Here is a 22,051-nt window from a genome sequence, read left to right as displayed (position 1 = left end):
GAAGCTCACACTTCTCTGAGTCATGCGTTCAGGCTACTGGCAGACTCCGGAAGGTGAACTGGCATCAGTGACACCTGCTTCAAGTATTCAAGGACTCACTAGCTTCCCTACATGACACCACCATTCTGCAGCAGGAGGCAGACTCTCAGAGAGGAAATACAGGACACCATGGCCTTGTTTACATGGGCGGGTGACTGGGTATACTCATGATTCTGCCATGGACTCACTTAGCCTTGGGCAAGCCATTTCCCCTCTTTGCGCCTCAGTTTCCCCTCTAGAGATGGGGATAACGTGACTCAGCACTTTGAGCTCTGCCTAGGAAAGATGACAGGTGAAGAGAAACTTCCCGTTCCTGAAGAGAGCACATATCTACGCAGCCCCTCGCTAACACCCCTTGGCCAGCTCCACAGATACCAGCTCGAGTCCATCAAACAGCTGTTCTGTGGCCAGCGTGAGAAGTCTGGGGCCTTGGCCTAGACAGGCAAAGCACCAGCACGGCTTGGCAAGGAGACTGAGCGCCCCCTCCAGGCCAAGGGTGAGGTGCGCAGGTAAACAGGCAGCGTGACGGACACTGACACTGCTGCTATGGGTGCAGGGGCTGGTGTGGGGACAAACCCAGCCACCTCCAGGACCAACACCCTGTTACCGGCAGGGCAACTGTGCCAACTGAGACGCCCTCGGACTGAAGTGTGAGGTTGATACAAGGTGCTGACGGGTTTATTGGACGTTGTCTGTGCCTGGACACTCCCACATAGCTACAAGCATTTGGCTGGGCGGAGGAATGGCCAGGAGCAGGCAGTCCCAGGCTCGGCTCCAGGCTTACGACCAGGTTTCCATCTGGAAGCGATGGGCTCTTTCCAAGGCTGTTAGATACTCCTCGGCTTCAGAGGGGGACAGGTCCCCTTCCAACTGGAACACGGATTTTAGGGCTTCTGCAACTGCTGCCGGCATTTGCTTGGCATTTCTGGAAGAGAGAAAGTCTCTATTGTAACTGCAAAGCAGAACACAGGACAGTCTCAACACATCAGCCCCTCCAGCTCCCCTGTAAGGCCAGCTCTGTTCATTCCTATCACTGATGGGGCCAGGGCAGGGCTTTCTCTGCAGTCCCCCCCATTGCTTCTCCAAGGCCCCATGGTGGGCTGGATACAGCTCTCTCTCACTCCCAGAGCTGCGCAGTAAGGGTTGGTTTCAGCTTTGTTGGCCCGGTCGTGGGACCAAACCCAGCTGTGCTGTCCTGACCAGTACAAGGGCGAGCTCCATCGTAGTGACACTCAAGCCCTTTCTCCAGCCCTGCCGTGAGCACGCAGCTATTCCCAGCAGGGCTAGCCTGGCTCCCCTTGATGCAGCCCATCGGCTGCCTTGCGGGTCAGTTCCTGTGCGGTGGCTTTATAAACACGCACGCAGCATAGCGCCCCTGGGCACTGCGCTGGATACAGAGCAGCTTACACTTGAACCAATGCACTCGCCAGACGGGGGTCCAGCGCCCAGCAGGGAGTATGTGCCTGTGGGAACGCAGCTGAGGCACATGGCTGCGAGCAGGGGTTCCCGGGCATTAGACTCCTCGGCACGACAGGGGCAGCCTGTCTGGCTTTGCACCGAGGGAGGCCGGGGGGCTTCCCGGATACATAGACCCAAACCAAACCCTGGGTTCCAAAAGCCGTTGTGGCCATTCCCTGGCAAACAGGGCCACTATCTCAGGTCAGCTCCAAGCTCAACCCTCAAAACCAAGGACACGGCCAGCTACGGAGTCATGGACTCACCTCCCCACATCACAAACCACAGTATAAAGCCGGGCCGTTTCGTCACAGCGCAGCAGCCTTAAGGCGGCCCTGTAGATTGTTGTGGTTTTCCGAGTATTATTTCATGTATGTATGTATGTATGTATACATACATCTATTGTCTTTAGAGTGATTTTGATCACCAAGGATCTTCTCTGAAGGGATTTCTTAGGTGGGAGATATCCCTCACTATTTAGTAACTGGCGGTGGAATATGATACCGGCGTATCTAGGGCTGCCACGGATCTTCTGTGGTCTGCACAAGAGGGTCAGGATAGCAGGAGAGTGTTGGCTTGTTTGGAGTCCAGGGCCGCCCTTATAAACTCACGTGGCTTTGGTTAGCCACCAGCATGGATTTTGGCAGGCTGCCTACCAGCCCTATGGCCTGAATCAATTTGCTGACCACAGTTAGAACTGAAAGGCCTCCTGAGACAATCTACATTGAATCAGTCAGTCAGCCAGGTGGATACGCAGACTCCCAGGGTCCTGAGCAGAATGCCCATACAGGCAGGCATTCAGTGAAGACCCTTGGGACCATGGACAGGCTGTATGGTAGCACTGGGTGATGATATTGTCTGCCCCTTACTATGAAACAAAGGTCCCCTGCGAGCTGGATGAACCGTGATGTCCTGCAAGACCAGAGGGACGCGCTCCGGAGGAGGGTCTCGGGAGGGCATGAGGGAGGTTCATGTCACTGTCTGGAACTTCAGCTGTTTCCTGGACTTGCCCAGATGTCTGTATCCCACGATGGGGGGCAGTCCTTTCTGCAGGACGCATTACCTTCCATCAGCCCTTCCGCAGGAGTTAGCCACCGTCCTTTGCTGGCTCTACGGCACCTTCATTTATGGGTACGGCCACTGCATCCACTTCTTTGGGCTGCAGGGTGTCAAAGAGACTGTGGGATTTCTCTTGTCTCTCTGACCATTCTGAGTCTCGGTCTGTGAAACTGTGCCAAGCAGCTGGTCAATGAACCTGACCCTCACAACTTTAAATCCAGGCTGGGGGTTTCTAAACCATCCTCGCGAGTTCAAACAGGAATTAATTCAGGGCAGTCCTATAGCCTGTATTCTACAGATCAGAATGGATGACGCCGGGTGTGACAGAATATACCGGGGTGGCCAAACTTACCGAGCCGCCGAGCCACATACCCCGATCTTCAGAAGTTCAAGAGCTGGGGCACACCAGCTGGGGCTCGGGGCTTCTGCAGCAGCTGGGACTCGGGGCTTCTGCCCCGCAGGAGGCACCAGCCGGGCTTGGGGCTTTGGCTCTGCTCCAGCTGAAGCCCCAAGGACTTGCAGGTGCTCCCCGTGGGGCTGAAGCCCCGCCACCGCCCTCCATGCTGGGCAGAAGCCCCTACCCCACCACCCTGCTGCAAGGTAGGGGTCCCGAGCTCTCCCCAAGTCTGGTAGGTGGCGAATGGGTGGGGGTGGGGCTCTGTAAAAGAGCCGCATGCAGCTTGCGAGTCACAGTTTGGCCCCCCCCGGAATATACCCATGTCCACTACTGTAATAATCTTTGTACACAGCAGGCCTGTCAGGGCATCGTTTGAAAACTCATAATTTGCTGGTCATTATTGTCCTAGAAAAATACGTGTGGCAACGTTGTATGTGAATTACTCACACACGTTCCAAGTCTGGGGAGTGGCCAAACCGGTTCCTCGGAGACAAAGGGCAAGCTGATGCCTCAGCCAGGTGTAAACAAGGTCAGTGGGCTAAGCTAAGTGGCCAATCTTTAGCAGGAAAGATGAAAACTACATCTTAGCAAAGAAACAGCATGGAGTTCCCGTCCACAGAGTCCGCCTGTCCCTGTGCTCCCAGCAGGACATGCTTCTCAAAGGGAGGATGGGACAATAAAGGGAAGGGGCAGACAACCCAATAGATCCCCTCCTCCTCTCTCTCTTTCTGCGCATTGATTCACTGCACCAGAAGGAACAAGAGAAGCAGCCATTACCCAGAAGAAGGGGTCCTGACTGAAGTGCCCAGACTCACAGACATGGGTGGCAGGAAGCGGCTGGGGCTGCCCTGACAGACTCTGAGCCCACACACACAAGGCACATGCCCAGACAGGTCTCTCTCCCCTTTGGGTGCCTAGCACTGGAGCCAGGTGCCTGGGGGTCGGCTCCTCCATTGGAAAACGGTGGCCAGTTGGTCTTTGGGATGATGGAGTTTTGAAACGCTCCCTGAACCTTAAACCGGAGGGTTTCCGGCCAGAGGACACTGCTCATCCAGGCAGCCAGCGGGAGAGGTGCCCCAGGGAGGATGGCGTGTCCTGGGTGGCCAAGGAAGACCTAGTGCGCACTTCCAGGACTGCAGAGGAGGTCAGTCTCACCCCCAGGATCAGCGAAGAGGTTCCTGTTCTTGTTGTGGATTGGCAGGAAGCTGAGAGGAACGGTCCCTCCTGCTATTGCTATCAATGAGGACAGAACTAACGATGGTCCGTGTTAACGTAGCACTTTACATGCTCCCGGTGCTGGACAGACGTTACATCTGCCTTCCCTAGCCCTATTCACCCGCTGACCTCACAGCACTTCCCAGACGGCAGCGATGCCACGTAACTCCCCTGCGTGTGAGACAGCAAGTCTTACCCTCATTCAACAGATGGGGGAATGAAGGTGGACAGGTGACGTGACTTGGCGTGGGTCAGCAGCAGAGCCAGGAATAAGCCCAGATCTCCTGGCTCCCCAGCCTTGCTCTAACCACTAGACCCCACTCTTTGATTAACAGCAGTCGGGATTTGACTGGGCTCAGGTCAGAATTCGTGAGCACTAGGTTCTGGGCAGAGATCTCAGGGGCTGTTTCGAGGCAGCTGCACAATGTTTAGCCAGTGACAAGGCTCACGAGTGTAACCTGGCTATGATGCAAGGCAGGGACGGAGTCAGGCAGCACGTGGAGGCCTGGCCAGAGGAGAGAGAGGCTGCTCCAGGAAGTCATTCTCCAAGGTACTATCGGAGTGAGGCAGGAAACTCTAAGGAGCTAGGAAAGCTGTCTGACATGGCGCACTGACATTTGGAATCGGATTGGCTCTCCTATGAGATGGGGCTTTAATAGTTTTGTTCTTTCCTGAAGATTATGTTGGGCTCTTCCTTTCCCTGGGCCTTACCCTGGGATCCCAGAGGGCTGTGTGTGTATGGAGGGCCAGGCAGGCAGGCTTGGATGAGATACTGTGAGCGGCAGTACCACCGCTATGCTGGAGGGGATACTGATTGGCAAAGAGAAGCACACCCTTCTGAAGGAACTGGCAATGACCACCAGGAACATGTTGCCAAGAAGACTGGAAGTCTTAGGGTCTGGCTGGCTGTGTCTTCACTCCTGTAGTCCCACACAGCAATGGTGGCCCCTGCCGGCAGCTGGCAGGCGTCCTCTCTCGTCTGGGATGTGGGCCACACCGTGCTCACTCGTGTCCGTCACCCTCAGCCACATTAACGTAGCTCTGTTTGGGGCTGAAAGCCTCAGCTGGTGCAGGATGGGCCGGGGGCACACGGACGGGTATACTGTGTGCGCTCTGCATTGGTTGACAATTGCCTGCTGAGTGCCTGGCTGTTTATAAGGCCCTAAGTGGTCTAGGCCCCAGTAATCTCAGAGTTCCGTGGCCCAGGGTGCTCGGGTGGAACTCACCGGGAGCTAGAGAGGGGAGGGTATTTTTGTGTCATCTTAGTAATAATGCTGGTTTGCACTTGCACTACAGAGCCTCCAGTCACCAGGGTTGGGGTACCGTAGTCAGGCTCTCTCCCCTGTGGGGACGACTGGAATCCGGTTTGCAATGGATCCCTGGCTCCCAGTCCCTTGGGCAGGTCCTCTGGCCATCAGCACAGTATGTTCTGTTCAGGGAAATCCCTGGACTTGTGAGTTCTGTACAAGGTGCTCAGATACCATGAGCAGGACCCTCAGAAGTGTGTGTTCTCCGTTCATGAAATACTGCGATCACACAGGGAGAGGTGTGCAGGGCGGCTAACCCCAACCGACTGCTTCCAGCTACCAAACCCACCTACAGCTCTACGCGACCCCACTTCCTGCCAGTGCCTGAACCAGCCGGCTGTGCCCATGGCAGGCTGTGCCCACTTCGCTCTGCTAGGGCCTCGCCTGGCAGCCTGTGCTGATGGGAGTGCGGGCCGCTTAGCGACGCAAGGTCTTGCCCTGCCGGCTGGGGAAGCGAGTCCCTGTCTCTTGAGGCACCGCTAGCCTGTTAATGGGAGGAAAGATGGTGCCCAATTATAATGTGAACCAGACCTGCCGTGGGAGAGCAGCACTCCTGGTGCAGCGAGATACTCACCCCGCCAGGTAGATGTGAGCGTTCCCACGGCTCAGCAGGTCCCAGACCAGTCCTTTGTTCTCTCTAATTCGGTGCTGAACATAAATCTTCTCCTCCTGCAGGGAAACACACACCCCATGCTAGCCAGCAGCCATGTCCGGTTATTGGCATAGACACCAGAACTAATGCACTTGCCCATCCCTGGGGTGAGAGCAGGATCGCACTGGTCAGTTATTTCCAGTGTTTCAACAGGCCAGTTTATACAATGGACATCAGAGGGCATCAATCCAGGCACTTGGTAGGCTCTACAGAACAAGGCCTTACAATCTCTGCTCACACAGGAGATCCTCAAGTTCACAGACAGACGAGGTCCAGGGGGGACGCGGCACTGGGAGACGGGCACAGCAGAGGGATCACATGTGGAGCTGAGTGGCTATCATAAATGGTTTTCTTTCAGGACACCGATCCCGTCCCTGCTCCTCCCCTGCAAGCAGCTGTTGGCATGGGAAGAGGTGCTGCCGGGCCATAAGTCAGAGAAGCTGCAAGGAGCAGGGTCCCTAGAAGCATCCCATTCTCCCGCAAGCCAGCACTGAAATAAGCAGGCAGCACCGCACTTCTTTAGACAAGCCCAGCAAGACACTCCGGCCAGAGAGAGTCCTGCACCTGTCCTGACTGCAGCTCCCCTACTTCACCCCAAGTGCCAGTGTTTGAGACCGTCCTGCCGGCATCTGCTCCATGGCCAACCCGGGCTGTGAACCCGACTGCCAGAATCTGCTCCAAACCCCACTCTCCTCTGGGCCTAGCGCTAGCTGGTGCAGCGGAGAAAGTGGGCAGGGCTGGCCTGAGAGGAGGAGACCAGGCTGACTAGGCGATTACCTGACTCAGTGCATCTCCTAAGCAGCCTCCCTCCAGCTGAGCTCCTGTGGAGCATGGGCAGGGATTTAAAGCTGCCCTCCCGAGGCAGAATTCCCAGGGGAGAATGACAGAAGCACCACTGCCTCTGATGCAGCTATGCCCACTGGAGACAGCCTGGCAGCCACTGGCCCAAGCACAGCAGGGCACTAGGATATCAGACATGTAACTCCCTGCTCTCCATGTGTCTGTATATAATGCCTGCATCTGTAGCTTTCACTCTATGCATCCGAAGAAGTGAGGTTTTTACTCACGAAAGCTTATGCCCAAATAAATCTGTTAGTCTTTAAGGTGCCACCAGACTCTTTGTTGTTTTTGTAGACATCTAACTGCTCGTGCTCCACCACGGCCTGCCTGCATGCAACCCAGAGACACATCCAGGGGCCTCCGGGCCACTGGGTGAGGGACAGCATCTCCCCAGGGTGCCCCCTCTGCCGTTGGAGAGGGCTGGAATGACCTCATTGGAGCTGGGTGAGCACTGGGTGCACCTCTCAAACCTGCCAGGGGTCTTTGGCATTGGAGACATAGCTGGGTGCAAGCCCAGGAGATTGCTGTCTTTTGACGCTTTAGTCTGGCCCTGTAATGGTTTCTGCTTTCAGCAGGGAGGCTGGTCTGGGCAAGATCCCCTGCCAAACGTCCCTGGCTCAAACACCCTCAGTGGTTTCAGTAACATTCCCCCAGCCACTACAGGGCACCCTGCAGTGTCACACTTCAGCGTAACTCAGAGAAGTGGAGCAAGGTCCCATGGGAAGAAAATGGAAGGGAAAAAGGAATTCAGAAGAGCTGGCAGTTCCTCAAGGAGACAATATTGAAGGCACAACTGCACACTATTCAGATGCGAAGGAAAAATAGGAAGATTAGTAAAAGGCCAATATGGCTCCATCAGGAGCTCTTTAATGACCTGAAAATCAAAAAGGAAACCTACAATAAGTGGAAACATGGCCAAATGGATAAGGAAGAGTACAAAAGAAAATAGCGCAAGTGTGTAGGGGCAAAATCAGAAAGGCTAAGGCACAAAATGAGTTACACCTGGCAATAAGACGTTCTTTAAATACATTAGGAGCAAGAGAAAGTCAAAGGAAAGTGCAGGTCCTCTATTTAGCGGGGAAGGAGAGCTAACAACTGATGTCTTCAAGAAAGCGGAGTTACTTAATGCCTATTTTGCTTCAGTCTTCACTGAAAAGATTAATGATAATTAGATACTCAATAAAATGAATACTGACAACCAGAGGGCAGGAACAAGCCAAAAGAGGGAAAGAATATGTTAAAGAATGTTTAGATAAGTTAGATCTATTCAAGTCAGCAGGGTCTGATGAAATTCATCCCAGGGTACTTAAGGGACTAGCTGAAGCAATCTCAGTGCCATTAGCAATTATCTTTGAGAATTCCTGGAGGATGGGAGAGGTCCCAGGAGACTGGAGAAGGGCGCAAGCAGCACCTAGCTTTAAAAGGGGATCAAGGAAGACCCAGGGAACTATAGACCAGTCAGCCTAACTTCAATACTTAGAAAGATACTGAAGCAAATTATTAAACAATCAATTGGTAAGTACCTTGAGAATAACAGGGTTATAAGGAACAGTCAGTGCGGATCTGTCAAGAACAAATCATGCCAAACCAACTTAATTCCCTTCTTTGAGAGGATTACTGACGTAGTGCATGGGGAGAAGCAGTAGACATGATATACCTTGATGTTAGTAAGGCTTTTGACATAATTCTGCATGACATTCTCATAGGCAAACTAGGGAAATGTGGTCTAGATGAATATATTATAAAGTGGGTGCGAAACAAGTTGCAATACTGTAATCAAAGAGTAGTTATCAATGGTTTACTGTCAATTTGGGAGGATGGATCTAGTGGGGTTCCGCAGGGGTCAGGCCTGGGTCCACTATTATTCAATATTTTCATTAATGAATTGGATAATGGATGGAGAATATACTTATAACATTTGCAGGTGACACCAAGCTGGGAGGGGTTACAAGCACTTTGGAAGACAAGTTTAAAATTCAAAAATGACCGTGACAAATTGGAAAATTGATCTGAATTCAACCAGAAGTAATTCAATAAAAACAAGTGCAAAATACTTCACTTAGAAAGGAAAAATCAAATGCACAACTACAACATGGGGAGAAATGGTCTAGGCAGTCATACTGAAAAAAGGCTCTGGGGGTTATAGTGGTTCACAAACTGATTATAAGCCAACAATGTGATTAGGGTGACCAGATCACTGACATGAAATATCGGGACGCTGGGGGCGGAGCAAAAAAAAAAAAACCAAAAACAAAAAAACCCACCACAAATAAATAAATAAATAAACAAACCCATTTTGCTGGGCACATGCGGCGCGTCCTGCCGCCCCGCGGGGAAGGAGCCACTGGAGCGCAGCCGAACGGGAGAGGTGCGGGGCTCCGGACCCCGGCAGCGGTGGTGGAGAGCGGCTCAGGGCTGCGCGAGTGGCCACGTAAAGTTTATCAGCTGCGGGGAGGGGGGACCCTGGCCGGCTCCTCGCCCTGCCCTGTAGGGGGGTAGCGTCCCTGCCCCGTGCCAGCATGTCTCGCCGGCTGCTGCAGGCCAGGTAGGGAGCCAAGTCCCCCTCCCCCCCATCCTGGCTCCTCAGCTGAGCGGCATTCCTCCTCCCTCCCCGGCTTGAAGCTGGAATGCTGGCGCAAGCCTGGAGGGAGGGGGTGGTGGCCGACTTCCAGTTCCTGGAGCTGAAAGCACCAGGTGGGCAGGCAAGGGTGCTGCTCCCCCAGGACGGAGACGGGGGGCGGGAGGGCTCAGCTGAGGAGCCAGGACGAGGGGGGAGGGGAGGACTTGGCTCCTTATCACCCCCCTACAGGGGCGAGGACCGGCCGGGGTCCACCCCGAGCCGATAAACTTTACATGGCCACTCATGCGGCCCCGAGCCGCTCTCCACCGCCGCTGCTGGACGCGCCACATGTGCCCGGGGCCCTGGGGGGGGGCACCGCACGTGTCTGCGGTGCGGCCCCCTTGCCTGCCCAGTGCCCGTACTCACCAGCTCCAGGAACTGGAAGCCAGCCACCACCCCCTCCCTCCAGGCTTGCCGCCATTACAGTGGCAAGCCTGGGAGGGAGGAGGAATGCCATGTGCTTGGGGAAGAGGTGGGGCCAGGGCGGGGATTTGGGGAGGGAGCCAATAGGGGAAGGAGGGGGCGAAGTCGGGGTGGGGGTGGGGTGAGAGCCCTTCCGGGAGGGCAAAATTGCTTGTTTGTCCAGTGTCCCGACTGCACATCGGTCAGGACGCGGGACAAACAAGCAAATATCGGGACAGTCCCGATAAAATCAGGACGTCTGGTCACCCTAAATGCGATGCAGCTGCAAAAAAGGCTAATACGGCTCTGGGGTGTATTAACAGGAGTGCTGTATGTAAGACGTAGCAGGTAATTGTCCCGGCTCTACTCGGCACTGGTGAGGCCCCAGCTGGAGTACAGCGTCCAATTCTGGGCACCGCAGTTCAGGAAGAATGTGGGCAAATTGCAGAGAGTCCAGAGGAGAGCAACACAAATGATCAAAGGTTTAGAAAACCTGATCCTACAAGGAAAGGTTGAAAAAACCCTGGGCATGTTTAGATTGAGAAAAGAAGACTGAGGGGGGGACCTGGTAAGAGTCTTCCAATGTGTTACAGGCTGTTATAAAGAGGACTGTGATCATTTGTTCTCCAGGTGCACTGGAAGGAGGACAAGTAGTAATGGGCTTAATCTGCAGCAAGGGAGATCTAGGATAGATATTAGGTAAAACTTTCTAACTCTAAGGGCAGTTAAACTCTGGAACAGGCTTCCAAGGGAGGTTGTGGAATCCCCATCATTGGAAGCTTTTAAAAATAAGTTGGACAAATTCCTGTCAGGGATGGTCTAGGTTTACTTGATCCTGTCACAGTGCAGGGGGCTGGACTTGATGACTTCTCGAGGTTCCTTCCAGTCCTACATTTCTATGATTCTATGTAAACATAGTAAAGGGGTAACAGGTGCTTTACCAAATGGTTAATCAAATCAAAGAGATTGTTAGAGAGTCTTGAACCCATGGTCCATGCCCATCTGTAACACCACCTACAGATGCGCTTACAGCCAGGCTACTAACACAGGCTACTAACGTGGGCTTATGCTTATGAGTGCCATAAATCATTCAGTAACCCATTATAAATGACTGATATATGCAGCCTTAACGGAGTGAGACCCAATCCAGACACCACAACAGGTGACTGACGCTTCATTGGGGGGGGGAGGGATAGCTCAGTGGTTTGAGCATTGGCCTGCTAAACCCAGGGTTGTGAGCTCAATCCTTGAGGGGGCCACTTAGGGATCTGGGGCAAAATCAGTACTTGGTCCTGCTAGTGAAGGCTGGACTCGATGACCTTTCAAAGTCCCTTCCAGCTCTAGGAGATGGGATATCTCCATTAATTTATTTCCACCCCCACTGAGCTAGGCTCTTGCAATTTGGTACATTACAGGACACCAAGTAGAGGAAGACATCCCATGTACCAACTTGACCTTTGATGACCTCTGATGGAAGGGCAATTCCAGGACCCCTTTGAGCTACAGTCTGGAGATCTGGAGCACACTGTCCCTATGGGAGATATCCCCAAAGTAACCTGTGATCCTGTCTGGCACTGTGGCAGGCCATCAGTGTCATGAGTACATCAGTTATGTCCATTCTTTCCATGTGGGAGCCATATTGGGCAGGGTGCTGTAAGGTATTCTGAGGTGCACAGCTCTATGGATCAGATTTTGGCCAAAAAAGTCATTAAAGGCGAGTGAGCGTGTGGCAGCCATGGCCACCCAAAGCTCAATGTCAGCATCATTGATATTAACTGGTGAAGTGCTGCCAGCAGTCCTGCCAGGCTGGGGCTCCGAACAGGTTCTGAACACCCAGAGCCACCAGGGAACACCAGTATTCCGGGGGGATCGCAAGCACCTACATTACAATGCCTCGTCTAAACCGGAATGTGGCACACTGAAAATAAGCCAGTCAGATGGGTTCGGATTGGGATCAGTCTCTCTTTCCTGCTTGGGAAGAGGCATGGATGGGGCAGGAGAACCAGGAGAATGAGAGGGTGGTTGTGACACAGGGGCTAGCTGGCAAAGGGTTCGCTGTTCTTTCCAAGCAACTCCTGTCTCAGACCTGACAAACTCACCACACCTAATACACCACTTTCATAGCATTTATCCATAAAAGATAGCATGTCTCCACTGAAAGCTGGTAACTTATCAATACTCATTGTGAGATGTGTGTACGGGTTGAATTTAAGGAATAATGTCACTATGCTGAAAATTATGCCCTTATGGCCTTGGAGTGAAAGTGAGGCAGCAGGAAATCATGTGTCTTGGTGATGGCCCATTCAAGCAAGAAGGAATTGTCACCCCTCTCTGGCTAGCTAGTTGTGTAACATATTGCTCAATTGTCTACCACTGCAACAACTTAGAAAAGTCAATGGAAAACCATCAAAGAGAACGATAAAGATCAAAACCACTTGGCAGTGAGGAGGAACCATATGACAGCGAGGGGATCGCCTTGTCTATGAATAAAGAGAAAAGACTGATTCAGTATATCACAGGGTAGAGAAAGACACTCTGTGGCCATTCACTGAGGAGGCAACTGGACAAGCAGGGGTGCTTCATGGAAGACTGGGTTGTGGCTCCTTGGGGCCAGCAAACACTGTGAAAGTCTGAACTTTGGGGGTGAGAATCTACATTATTAGCTCAGAAAAGGAACTGGTAATAAGAGCCAGCACTACTTCATGTTTGATTATTTTGCTTTGTATGTAACCATTGGTTTCCATCATTAACACTTGTTTCTATTTGAATCTCTCTTCTTTCTTACACAAATTTCCTTTTGTTTTACTATAACTGAACTGGGGTAGTGTCCCTTTGGGAATGGAGGCTCTGGGATTTCTGTGGGTATCACGTGATCAGGGCAGGACACCACAGGGGGACCTTTGGAGGGACTCAGGGGCTGGGTGCATCTATTGTCAAGGGGCAGGACTGGCATAGCCCAGAGGTGAGCGTTTGAGTAGCTTGGTTTGTCAGGGAGATGACACCCAGCTGGCACAGGTAAGACTCCCTCACGCTGGAGGCAGGGGACACCAAGGTGACTCACAGCTCTGGTGCCCCAAGAAGTGTCACAATGACTTTCCCACCTTGGGAGCGGAGGGCAGATTCTGATCAGCTCCTGAGAGGCCCAGCTTAGGACAGGATCTCCAAGCATGGACGCTCACATGAGTTAACAAGCTCCCGAAAGGCATGGACCGTGTATCAGCAGAGCATTCTGGACAAGCTGTTCCTTTAGGCCACATTTCCTTGGAGACAGTGTCAAATAATGGTATCACTACTATTCGCTGCGCATCAAATTTAAGGGTGCTCTACCTCCCCGGGCCCCACAAGGGCATCTTTCGTGGACTTCTCATCCCCATCACGGACAGACCTATCTACCTCCACACACAGCACGAGACAGGAGAGTTTCAAGCAGGGGACTGGATTAGAGGACCTCCTGAAGTCTCTTCCAACCCTAATATTCTATGATTCTAAGCACAGATACAAATCCAACCCCTGTCCCCTCCCAAAGGAGCTATAAAATATCTGACCACAGAGGAACATCAAGTCCTGCCAAGGTTGGGCTGAGCCCAATTCAGAGGGGTTTAAAAAAACACATCAAAGTGACCCGATTGTTATAATTCACCTGGATTTTCAGAAAGGTTCCGAGCTGGCCCCTCACAAGAGACTGTTAAGGAAAATGATCAGGAGGTAAAAGGCGAAGTCTTGCTGTGGCCTAAAAGCCGGCTACGTGATAGGAAAACAAAGCTCTGTAGTGAAAAGCCTGAAGAGGGGACGCCCCAGGGCTGGTGTTGGGAATGCTGCTCTCCTGGATTAATGCAAGATGGGGAGGAGGACACAGACAGGAAGTGGGTGACATGCAGAAGTGGGCTGTAGTCCACGAAAGCTTATGCTCTAATAAATTTGTTAGTCTCTAAGGTGCCACAAGTACTCCTGTTCTTCTTTTTGCGGATACAGACTAACACGGCTGCTACTCTGATGACACTGGGTTGCTTTGGCCGTCTCTCCTGTGAGTTTATGGAAGAAGACTCGGTCTCTGGGTCTGCTTTCCACACCTCTGGAGCAGTGGGGTCCACCTATTCCTCTTGCAGTCAATTAATCAGAGGAATTTAAGAGTCCAGTTGGATATTTGCTCTACTTTTAATCCGAGGGTTGGAGGGGTTTAAGATACCTTTGTAAAATCAATGACACATAAAGAAAGGAAAAACTGGGCCAGTTAAGAGAGCTGGAAATGAGCAATTAACCATTCCCACCTTATTCAGCAGATAGCAGCTCCAGAGTTAGTCTGCCACTTTTTGCCTGGCTGGTTTGCTTTGGGATTTTCATGGTGGTTTTACATCTGGACACCACAGCTGTGCTGCTCACAGATGACTGGGACTAGAGACCCAGAGCGTCAGACCTTTACAAGTTTGGAGAGAAACTTGCAAAGGTCTGAGAGAAAACGCAGCCCAGGAAAGATTGGAGAAACCAGACCAAGGTGGCCCAGTGCTCTGGGCAAGAGGTGACAGGACTCACAGCCGTCAGCCTGGGCTCACTGAGGAGCTGCCGTGCTGCTTGCAAAGGTCTGACGCTCTGCTTCAGTCTTCCCCAGAGCCCTCCCATACCAAGGTCAAAGGGCAGCTTGGAGATGGCTGGTTTTAAGCAACTGAGCTGGGCATGGGAGCAGAGAGGCTCGGTTCAGGCAGGGTTACCTTTTCCTGTTTGCTCGTTGATTACCGTGGCAACCGCCAACCCTTTGAGGGCTTAGGACCCTTTTATCTACCCCGTTTTGCTCCACCAAAGCTGATGAACACCATATCTGGGCTGGGTTCTTACTCGTGTGAGTACCCATGCTCAGAGACCCTCCTGCTTCCACAAGGGACGTTACACTACACTCCTATTGGTGACCTCGCGCACGTGGCACTGGCACGGAGAGCAGCCGGAGACCCCCGCAGAGCAGAGCTAGGGTTACCATACGTCCGGATTTTCCCGGACATGTCCGGCTTTTGGGGGCTCAAATCCCCGTCCGGGGGGAAATCCCCAAAAGCTGGGCATGTCCGGGAAAATCGGGAGGGAGGGCTGGGCCGGGGTCGCGGGGCCGGGCGCGCGGTGCCGGGACGGGGTCCAGGGGCGCAGTGCTGGGCCGGGAGCCGGGCCGGGGCCGCGGGGTCGGGCCGCCGAGGGGGTGCGCTGGGCCGGGAGCCGGGCCGCCGGGGGGGGGGTGCGCGGGGCCGGGGGGGTGCGCTGGGCCGCGGGGCCGGGGGGGTGCGCTGGGCCGCGGGGGTGCGCTGGGCCGCGGGGCCGGGAGCCGGGGGGTCGGGCCGGGAGCCGGGCCGCCGGGGGGGTGCGCGGGGCGGTGCGCTGGGCCGCGGGGCCGGGAGCCGGGGGGTCGGGCCGGGAGCCGGGCCGCTGGGGGGGTGCGCTGGGCCGCGGGGTCAGGCCGCCGGGGGGGTGCGCTGGGCCGCGGGGTCGGGCCGCCGGGGGGGTGCGCTGGGCCGCCGGGGCCGGGAGCCGGGGGGGTGCGCTGGGCCGCCGGGGGCCGGCCGGCAGTGCTGGGCGGGCCGGGGGTGGTCGGCCGGGGGCCAGGGCCGGCACCCCAGGGCCCGAGCCGACCCAGGCTGGAGCCGCCGGGGGGGCCAGCCTGGGCCGCACCTCCTCCCCCCACACCCCCCCTTACCTGCCCAGGCTTCCCGCGAATTAAATGTTCGCGGGAAGCAGGGGAGGGGGCGGAGACTTTGGGGAGGGGGCGGAGTTGGGGTGGGGGGAGGGGGCGGGGCTGGGGGCGGGGCCAGGGCCCCGTGGAGTGTCCTCCTTTTGGAGGCACAAAATATGGTAACCCTATTTAACCACCAGCTCCCAGGAGGACTTCACTCAGCTATACTTGTTCCCAAAGGGAGACAGTGAAAACGGCCACTATAGAGAATAGCAGGGACCAAGCCATTACCCCACCTGGCTTCGGGGTGACACTCCAGCCCCATGGGAACTGTTGCAGGTAGCCAGAAAGAGATGGAAAAGAAGCCATCCTTCCGAGTGGCCTGGGGCAGGTGGACGGGCAGAGCGCTGCGGGGCTTGGCTGCCTGCCGGGGAGCTGGCTCTGCCAACTGGGGGCGTGTCTGCAGCTTTAACTGACTTCGTACCCCAGCACCTGCAAACAGCCCAACCATGTTTGATGGGATCAGACCAGATGGAGGGGTCCCAACCTTAATGTGTTCATGGGACACCGGCATCAGCCCAGCCCTCTCGCTCCCCTCCCCCAGCCTGGGTGACACCAGCATCAGCCCAGCCCCCTCTCTCCCCTCCCCCGGCCTGGTGACACCGGCATCGGCCCAGCCCCCTCGCTCCCCTCCCCCGGCCTGGGTGACACCGGCATCGGCCCAGCCCCCTCGCTCTCCTCCCCCGGCCTGGTGACACCGGCATCGGCCCAGCCCCCTCGCTCCCCTCCCCCGGCCTGGTGACACCGGCATCGGCCCAGCCCCCTCGCTCCCCTCCCCCGTCCTGGTGACACCGGCATCGGCCCAGCCCCCTCGCTCCCCTCCCCCGGCCTGGTGACACCGGCATCGGCCCAGCCCCCTCGCTCCCCTCCCCCGGCCTGGTGACACCGGCATCGGCCCACCCCCCTCGCTCCCCTCCCCCGGCCTGGTGACACCGGCATCGGCCCAGCCCCCTCGCTCCCCTCCCCCGGCCTGGTGACACCGGCATCGGCCCAGCCCCCTCGCTCCCCTCCCCCGGCCTGGTGACACTGGCACAGTCTTTGGGCTCTTGCTCAGCATCCCCCCACTCACTGCCAGCACCTCTCAGGGCTGAAGTGCGTCACCAGCTACGCACGTCTCTGGAATCTGCCCCCCCTTCAGCCCAGGGGCAGGTCACACGTAAAACGCCACCCTGCTGCAACTGCACCACTGTAGCACTTCAGTGGGGACGCTCCTAGCTGGCAGGAGAGCGTCTCCCGTCGTAGGTTCAGTACTCGCCTCCCCGAGAGGCGGGAGCTAGGCCGACACAGCGCTGTCTGCACCGAGGGATACCTCGGTATAACCACGTCGCTCGGGGGGGTTCACACCTCTGAGTGACACAGTCATACCGCTCTCAGCCTGTAGTGTAGACCTGCCCTCGACTGGGAAGGGGAGGTGTCCAGGGTGCTCGGGAAGCAGAGGCCCCTGCAGGCCACGTGAACCCTGCAAAGGCTGTTGCATGGCCTGAGTGGGGTGTAGCTTGTGCTAGGGACAGCAGGACGGCGGGGACCTGCAGCTGACAGCGCCAGCCCCTCACAAGCAGTGGGAACGCCCTCCTTGAGTGCTGGGCCCATCTCTCAGATGGCCCGACAGAGAAAGAAAAGGTCGGGCAGGGCCTCAGACACCTGCTAGCCAGGGGCAGATGCCACAGGTGAGCAGACAGCAGCAAGGTGCAGGGGCAGTGCCCTGGGGAGAAGCACGGTGCCATTACCTAGCTGCAGGAATCCTGCACAGGGGCCTCTCCCAGGCCAGCCCCAGTGCCCACCTTTCAAACAGCCTCTGGCTCGAAGGAGTCCCCAGTGCCCCAGGCAGGCCCCTCCCAGCCTTCTCCTGCCCAGGGAGGGCTCCTTCTCTGAGGCTGCAGGTCCCCCCAGCGTGCCATCCTCTTGCTGCACCTTCCACTCTACCCGTCCGGGGCACACAAAGTGGAGCACAGCTCCCCGGCGAGGACATGCACTGGCGGGAATGCGTCACCACGCTCCTTTCTGCCTTGGCTCGGGATGGGGGCTTTGGAAATTGAGGTTGTGCACTGACGTATTTCCACTGAGTGTCCAGGTTGATCCCCAACCCCGTCTCTCTCAGGACTCAACTCCTCCCCTTCCCACCCCGCGGGTTTAACAACAGAAATAACATGACACCCCCACTCTCCCGCTCTCTGCCTTCCCAGCCTGCAGCAGAGAGAGATTGCTTTGGTATGGGGGAGGCGAGGTGACCCGATGCAAGGGGCTCTCTTTGTAAAGAAAAGAAAAGCGAAGGGCACAGGGAGGGGGGCCACGGTGCTGGTCGAGGTCCGGGACACATCAGGCTGCAGTTCTAGTTTGGATGCAAGGCCCCCCCACCCCGTGTCCTGCTCCAAGGTGTCTGCCATTTAGCAAAGAGCCCCTGCCAGTCTGCAGCAGGCGGGGGTGTGCTCTGCCCGTCACTCAGCAACAGGGTTCAGCAAAGCCATCCCACATTGAAAGCCCGTCACAGGGCACCGGCCCCTGCACAGTTACTAACCTGGTCCCTGGAGAAGGCTGTAAAGAGAGTCAGGTGCCCGCTCTTCACCAGCTCCTGCCACTCAGCCCCGCAGTAAAAGTCCTTGGATTTCTGGCGGCAGCCAAAAAATAAATAGTTCCCTGCAGAGACACAGAAGGGGTACGTTGGAGTGAGCAGAGCTCCTCGAGGACTCGACTCTGAGCGGAGACACAGCCAGTCTCCCCCCGTCCCGGGGCACACCCTCCCCTTGTCCTGGGGCGCACCTTCCCCCTGTCCTGGGGCACACCCCTCCCCCCGTCCCGGGGCGCACCCTCCCCCTGTCCTGGGGCGCACCCCTCCCCCTGTCCCGGGGCACACCCTCCCCCCGTCCCAGGGTGCACCCTCCCCCTGCCCTGGGGCGCACCCTTCGGTGGCAAGGAGGGGGCCTGCAGGAATAATTCCCAGGCGAGCTCCTCACCTTTCCTGCCGTGTGCAACGCGCTCTTGTATGGCTGCTCTGAAGGGTGCCACTCCCGTGCCAGGGCCAATCATGATGATGGGGGTGTCGGGCTCCACAGGGAACTTCATCCCCCCGCTCTTCACCCACAGAGGCACCCGGACAGCCCCTGCAAAAGGACCAGGCCAGGTACAGTCAGGCCCTAGAACTGCAACTGCAATGTAAGCAGCAGGCATCCAGCTGGCAGAGCACTGCCCTGGGGGAAGCTCGGCCTTGTGCCAGCCAGCCATCATCCGGTGCTATAGGGAGACATACAGATAGAGCACAGAAGGAAGCGGCAGCCTGCATGTCATGGGTCTGAGGAAGCCGCTAAGTGCTGCAGCCCTGTGGGCAAGCTCAGGGCATTTGGGGAGATGGACTAAATACGACCCCATCGTTCTTCCATCCATGGAGCCAAATCGTCATTGTTCTACCAGGCGCCGGCGTGAACCCCAGAGACCATGGCCGCGGCACAGCAGGGAGCAGCCGCAGGGCCAGCTCCTCGCCTAAACCTAGCCTTGGTGGGCAGGAGGGGCAGTGGTGGAGGAGAATCGGTCACCCCGATGATGGCGTTCGGAGCGGCAGGACTGACCACGGTGAGAGCAGTTGGGAAGGTCCAGTTACCTTGACAAAGGGATGGCTTCCTGCCCCCCGTCTCCTCCCCGGGGATCCCTGTGTCGGAGCAAAGGGCCACGCCCCTAGGGAGGGAGAGGGCTCCCTTGAGACGGACAAGGATGATGCATTTAACAGAAACACTCGCCTGCCCAGGGTCAGTGCAGGACCCTGGAGGCAGGACTCAGCACTTGTTCTGCAGCAGGGTTTGGAAGAGGGAGAGGCGCTCGGGTCCTTAGGGTGGGGGCTGGATGGATCAGGCAGTCAGAGAGGGGCTGCGTGCCAAGGGGAAAGCAGGGCAGTCAGTGCTGGGTCACTGTTCACAGAGTACCATGAAGAGGAGGGAGGCAGGGCCTTCGGCCTCTTGCCAAGCTAACCCGTGTCCAACTCTGTGCAGGCTCTCTGGCACAGAGGGGGGCATGCCCGTGGCCTAGGGGCAGTGGAGCACCCAGAGCTCTGCCTGTGATCCCGAGTGACCAGTTACCTTGCTGCGGGCGGAGGGATGCCAGCCAGGTCGAGCAGAGGCCACGTCGGGGTTTGCTGAGGCGTGTCTTGTACTGCACCACAGCCAGGAGGATCTGGAGTCTGTTGGGGAGAGCCTGGGTGCAGAGAGGTGCCATGTCAAACAGCCTGGACTCAACAGGCCCACCGAGCCAGCCAGGCCCTCCCGACTAACACCACGGGAGACCAGGGCAAAGCCCCGTGTAGCCTCGTAAAGGGCACCTGGCCCAGCCAGAGATGAGTGCAGTGGGGGTGGTGCAGAACCAGAGGGACCGACGGGCTCAGCTGATGCGGCCGGAGATGGGACAGGGGAATGGCTGGAGCACTGGTTTGCAGGAGGGGGCCACGTGGTCTGACTGGGGCAGTTCCTGGGCCTGGTGCTCTCCCCACCCAGGAGGTACTTCCTAGCCTGAGGCTCCCATTTTGGCAACAGATCAGGGAATCCCTCCTTTCAAAGCTCACCCCTGACCAGCCAGCCCCTGCAGGCACGGAGCGCCTCGCCTGCAGGAGAGGGTCCCGGCAGAAACCCTCTCGACACTGCCAGACCGAGAGGACAGGCCAGCCCCAAAGGCTGAAGAACCCCAGGACGGAAGGGAAAATCCTACTAGCTACTGGGCAACTCTTCAGCTCCTGTTCACGCCCTCGCCCCCCACGGGACAGGCGCCTGAGTGCCATCTACTGGTGGGGACAGGCAACGACTACACCCGCTGCCTTACATGACCCATGCTGGCGATACAATACCACTGTCACACCCATACCCAGAGTGCAGGGTGCCCAACAGTCCCCACCTGCGGCACGCCCAGGCCAGACACCCCTCACCTCATCGCAGCCCTCGGTCCATAGGGCCGGGGAAATAGCAGGGATCCCTTGGGCTACATTCAATGCCAAAGCTCCTGTGACTCCCAGGGGCGCAGGAGTGAGGAAACGTGAATGGCCAGAGCAAGGGGTGGAGCCTGTGAGAGTTGTGGAGTCCGCAGGATAAAGGAGCAGACAGCTCCTTCCTCTCTGGGCACTGGTGGGGTCCCGAGCGAAGAGCCTTCTCAGGCAGTGAGTCGTCAGCCCTAGCCCCAGCGACTACGTGGGAGAACTGCAATGCTGGAGCTCCTTACCAGCATGGAGGAGGCGATGGAAAAGGCACGGGGCTGGATCCGGGGGATGAGGTCCAGCAGGTAGTCAAGCGGAACAGCACAAGTGGTGTGAGGGAAATCGCAGAGGACCTGGGAACACCAAAGAGATGTGAGAAAGGACAGGACAGGACTAGGGAGATGGGCCCATGGAGAGAAACCCCTGAGCCTGGCAGAAGCAGCCCTTTACTCAGCTGTCCAATGCTGGTAATGACACAGATGGCACATGCCCAACACCCCCCCCCCCACAGCCTTTCAGGAAGGACGTTGATGAACTGGAGAGGGTTCAGAGAAGAGCTATGAAAATGATACCAGGATTAGAAAACCTGCCTTAGAGTGACACTCAAGGAGCTCAATCTATTTAGCTTAACCAGTCAATAAGAACCTAACTGGGGAACAAATACTTAATCATGAGCTCTTCGATCTAGCAGAGAAAGTGTAACACGACCCAGTGGCTGGAAGCTGAAGCTAGACAATTTGGACGGGAACTAAGGCCGACGTTTGTAACAGTGAGAGTAATTAACCTTTGGAACAACTCACCAATGGTGGTGGTGGAGTCCCCATCACTGGCTATTTGTATATCAAGGTGGGATGTTTGTCTAACAGATCTGCTCTAGGGATGATTGTGGGGCAGGTCTCTGGCCTGTGCGATACAAGGGGTCAGACGAGATGATCACAATGGTCCTTTCTGGCCTGGGTGTCTCTGACTCGACACACACCGCTATCATTCTGTTCTCCTGGAAGGCAACCTGTGAGCGGGGCAGCCTGCGGCCACCTCCTTGGCACTGGTAGGCCCTCTAGATGTGCTTGTGCTCTGCCCACCCCCACACCAGAGCCCTCCATGGGCTCCCAGCCCTTGTCTCCTTCACAGAGTGCTCCGCGCCGAGGAAAGGGAACCCGGTACTGTGGAGAGCAATATGTACAGGACATAGTTTCAGCACGGGGGCATGCAAGCCCAACCTTGCTGCCGGTGTCTAGAGCTTCCTGGCCAAACTGTCTAAGCCAATAAGGAAGGTTCTTTTCTTGCCATTCCTCCCCTGCATTAAAAAACCTGGGAAATTCCATAGGAAAAAAATGTGTGTGAAGGGAACAGCAAAGTTGCAAATTAAGTCCAAGTCAGGGAATGTCCAGGTCGCGGTGCCCTTGTGCATGT

General features: G+C 56.3%; 1 protein-coding gene across 1 annotated transcript in view; it reads right to left on the bottom strand.

Annotated features, from left to right (window-relative positions):
• Positions 1-701: 701 nt before the first annotated feature.
• Positions 702-22,051, bottom strand: part of NDOR1 (NADPH dependent diflavin oxidoreductase 1) — a 44,896-nt gene continuing 23,546 nt past the window's right edge. Inside the window, exons 10-15 of the mRNA XM_054007452.1 lie at positions 20,884-20,991; positions 19,758-19,872; positions 18,645-18,791; positions 18,209-18,327; positions 6,047-6,141; positions 702-964 (exon numbers count right to left, since the gene is read on the bottom strand). Of these exons, the coding sequence (XP_053863427.1) occupies positions 820-964; positions 6,047-6,141; positions 18,209-18,327; positions 18,645-18,791; positions 19,758-19,872; positions 20,884-20,991 (729 nt within the window). The 3' untranslated portion in view covers positions 702-819. The remainder of the gene's footprint in view (positions 965-6,046; positions 6,142-18,208; positions 18,328-18,644; positions 18,792-19,757; positions 19,873-20,883; positions 20,992-22,051) is intronic.

The sequence above is a fragment of the Malaclemys terrapin genome, chromosome 17 (assembly GCF_027887155.1).
Source record: "Malaclemys terrapin pileata isolate rMalTer1 chromosome 17, rMalTer1.hap1, whole genome shotgun sequence".
Taxonomy (NCBI): Eukaryota; Metazoa; Chordata; order Testudines; family Emydidae; genus Malaclemys; species Malaclemys terrapin.
The sequence above is the reverse complement of the archived record's forward strand: the minus strand, read 5'-3'. Positions and strand labels throughout refer to the sequence as shown.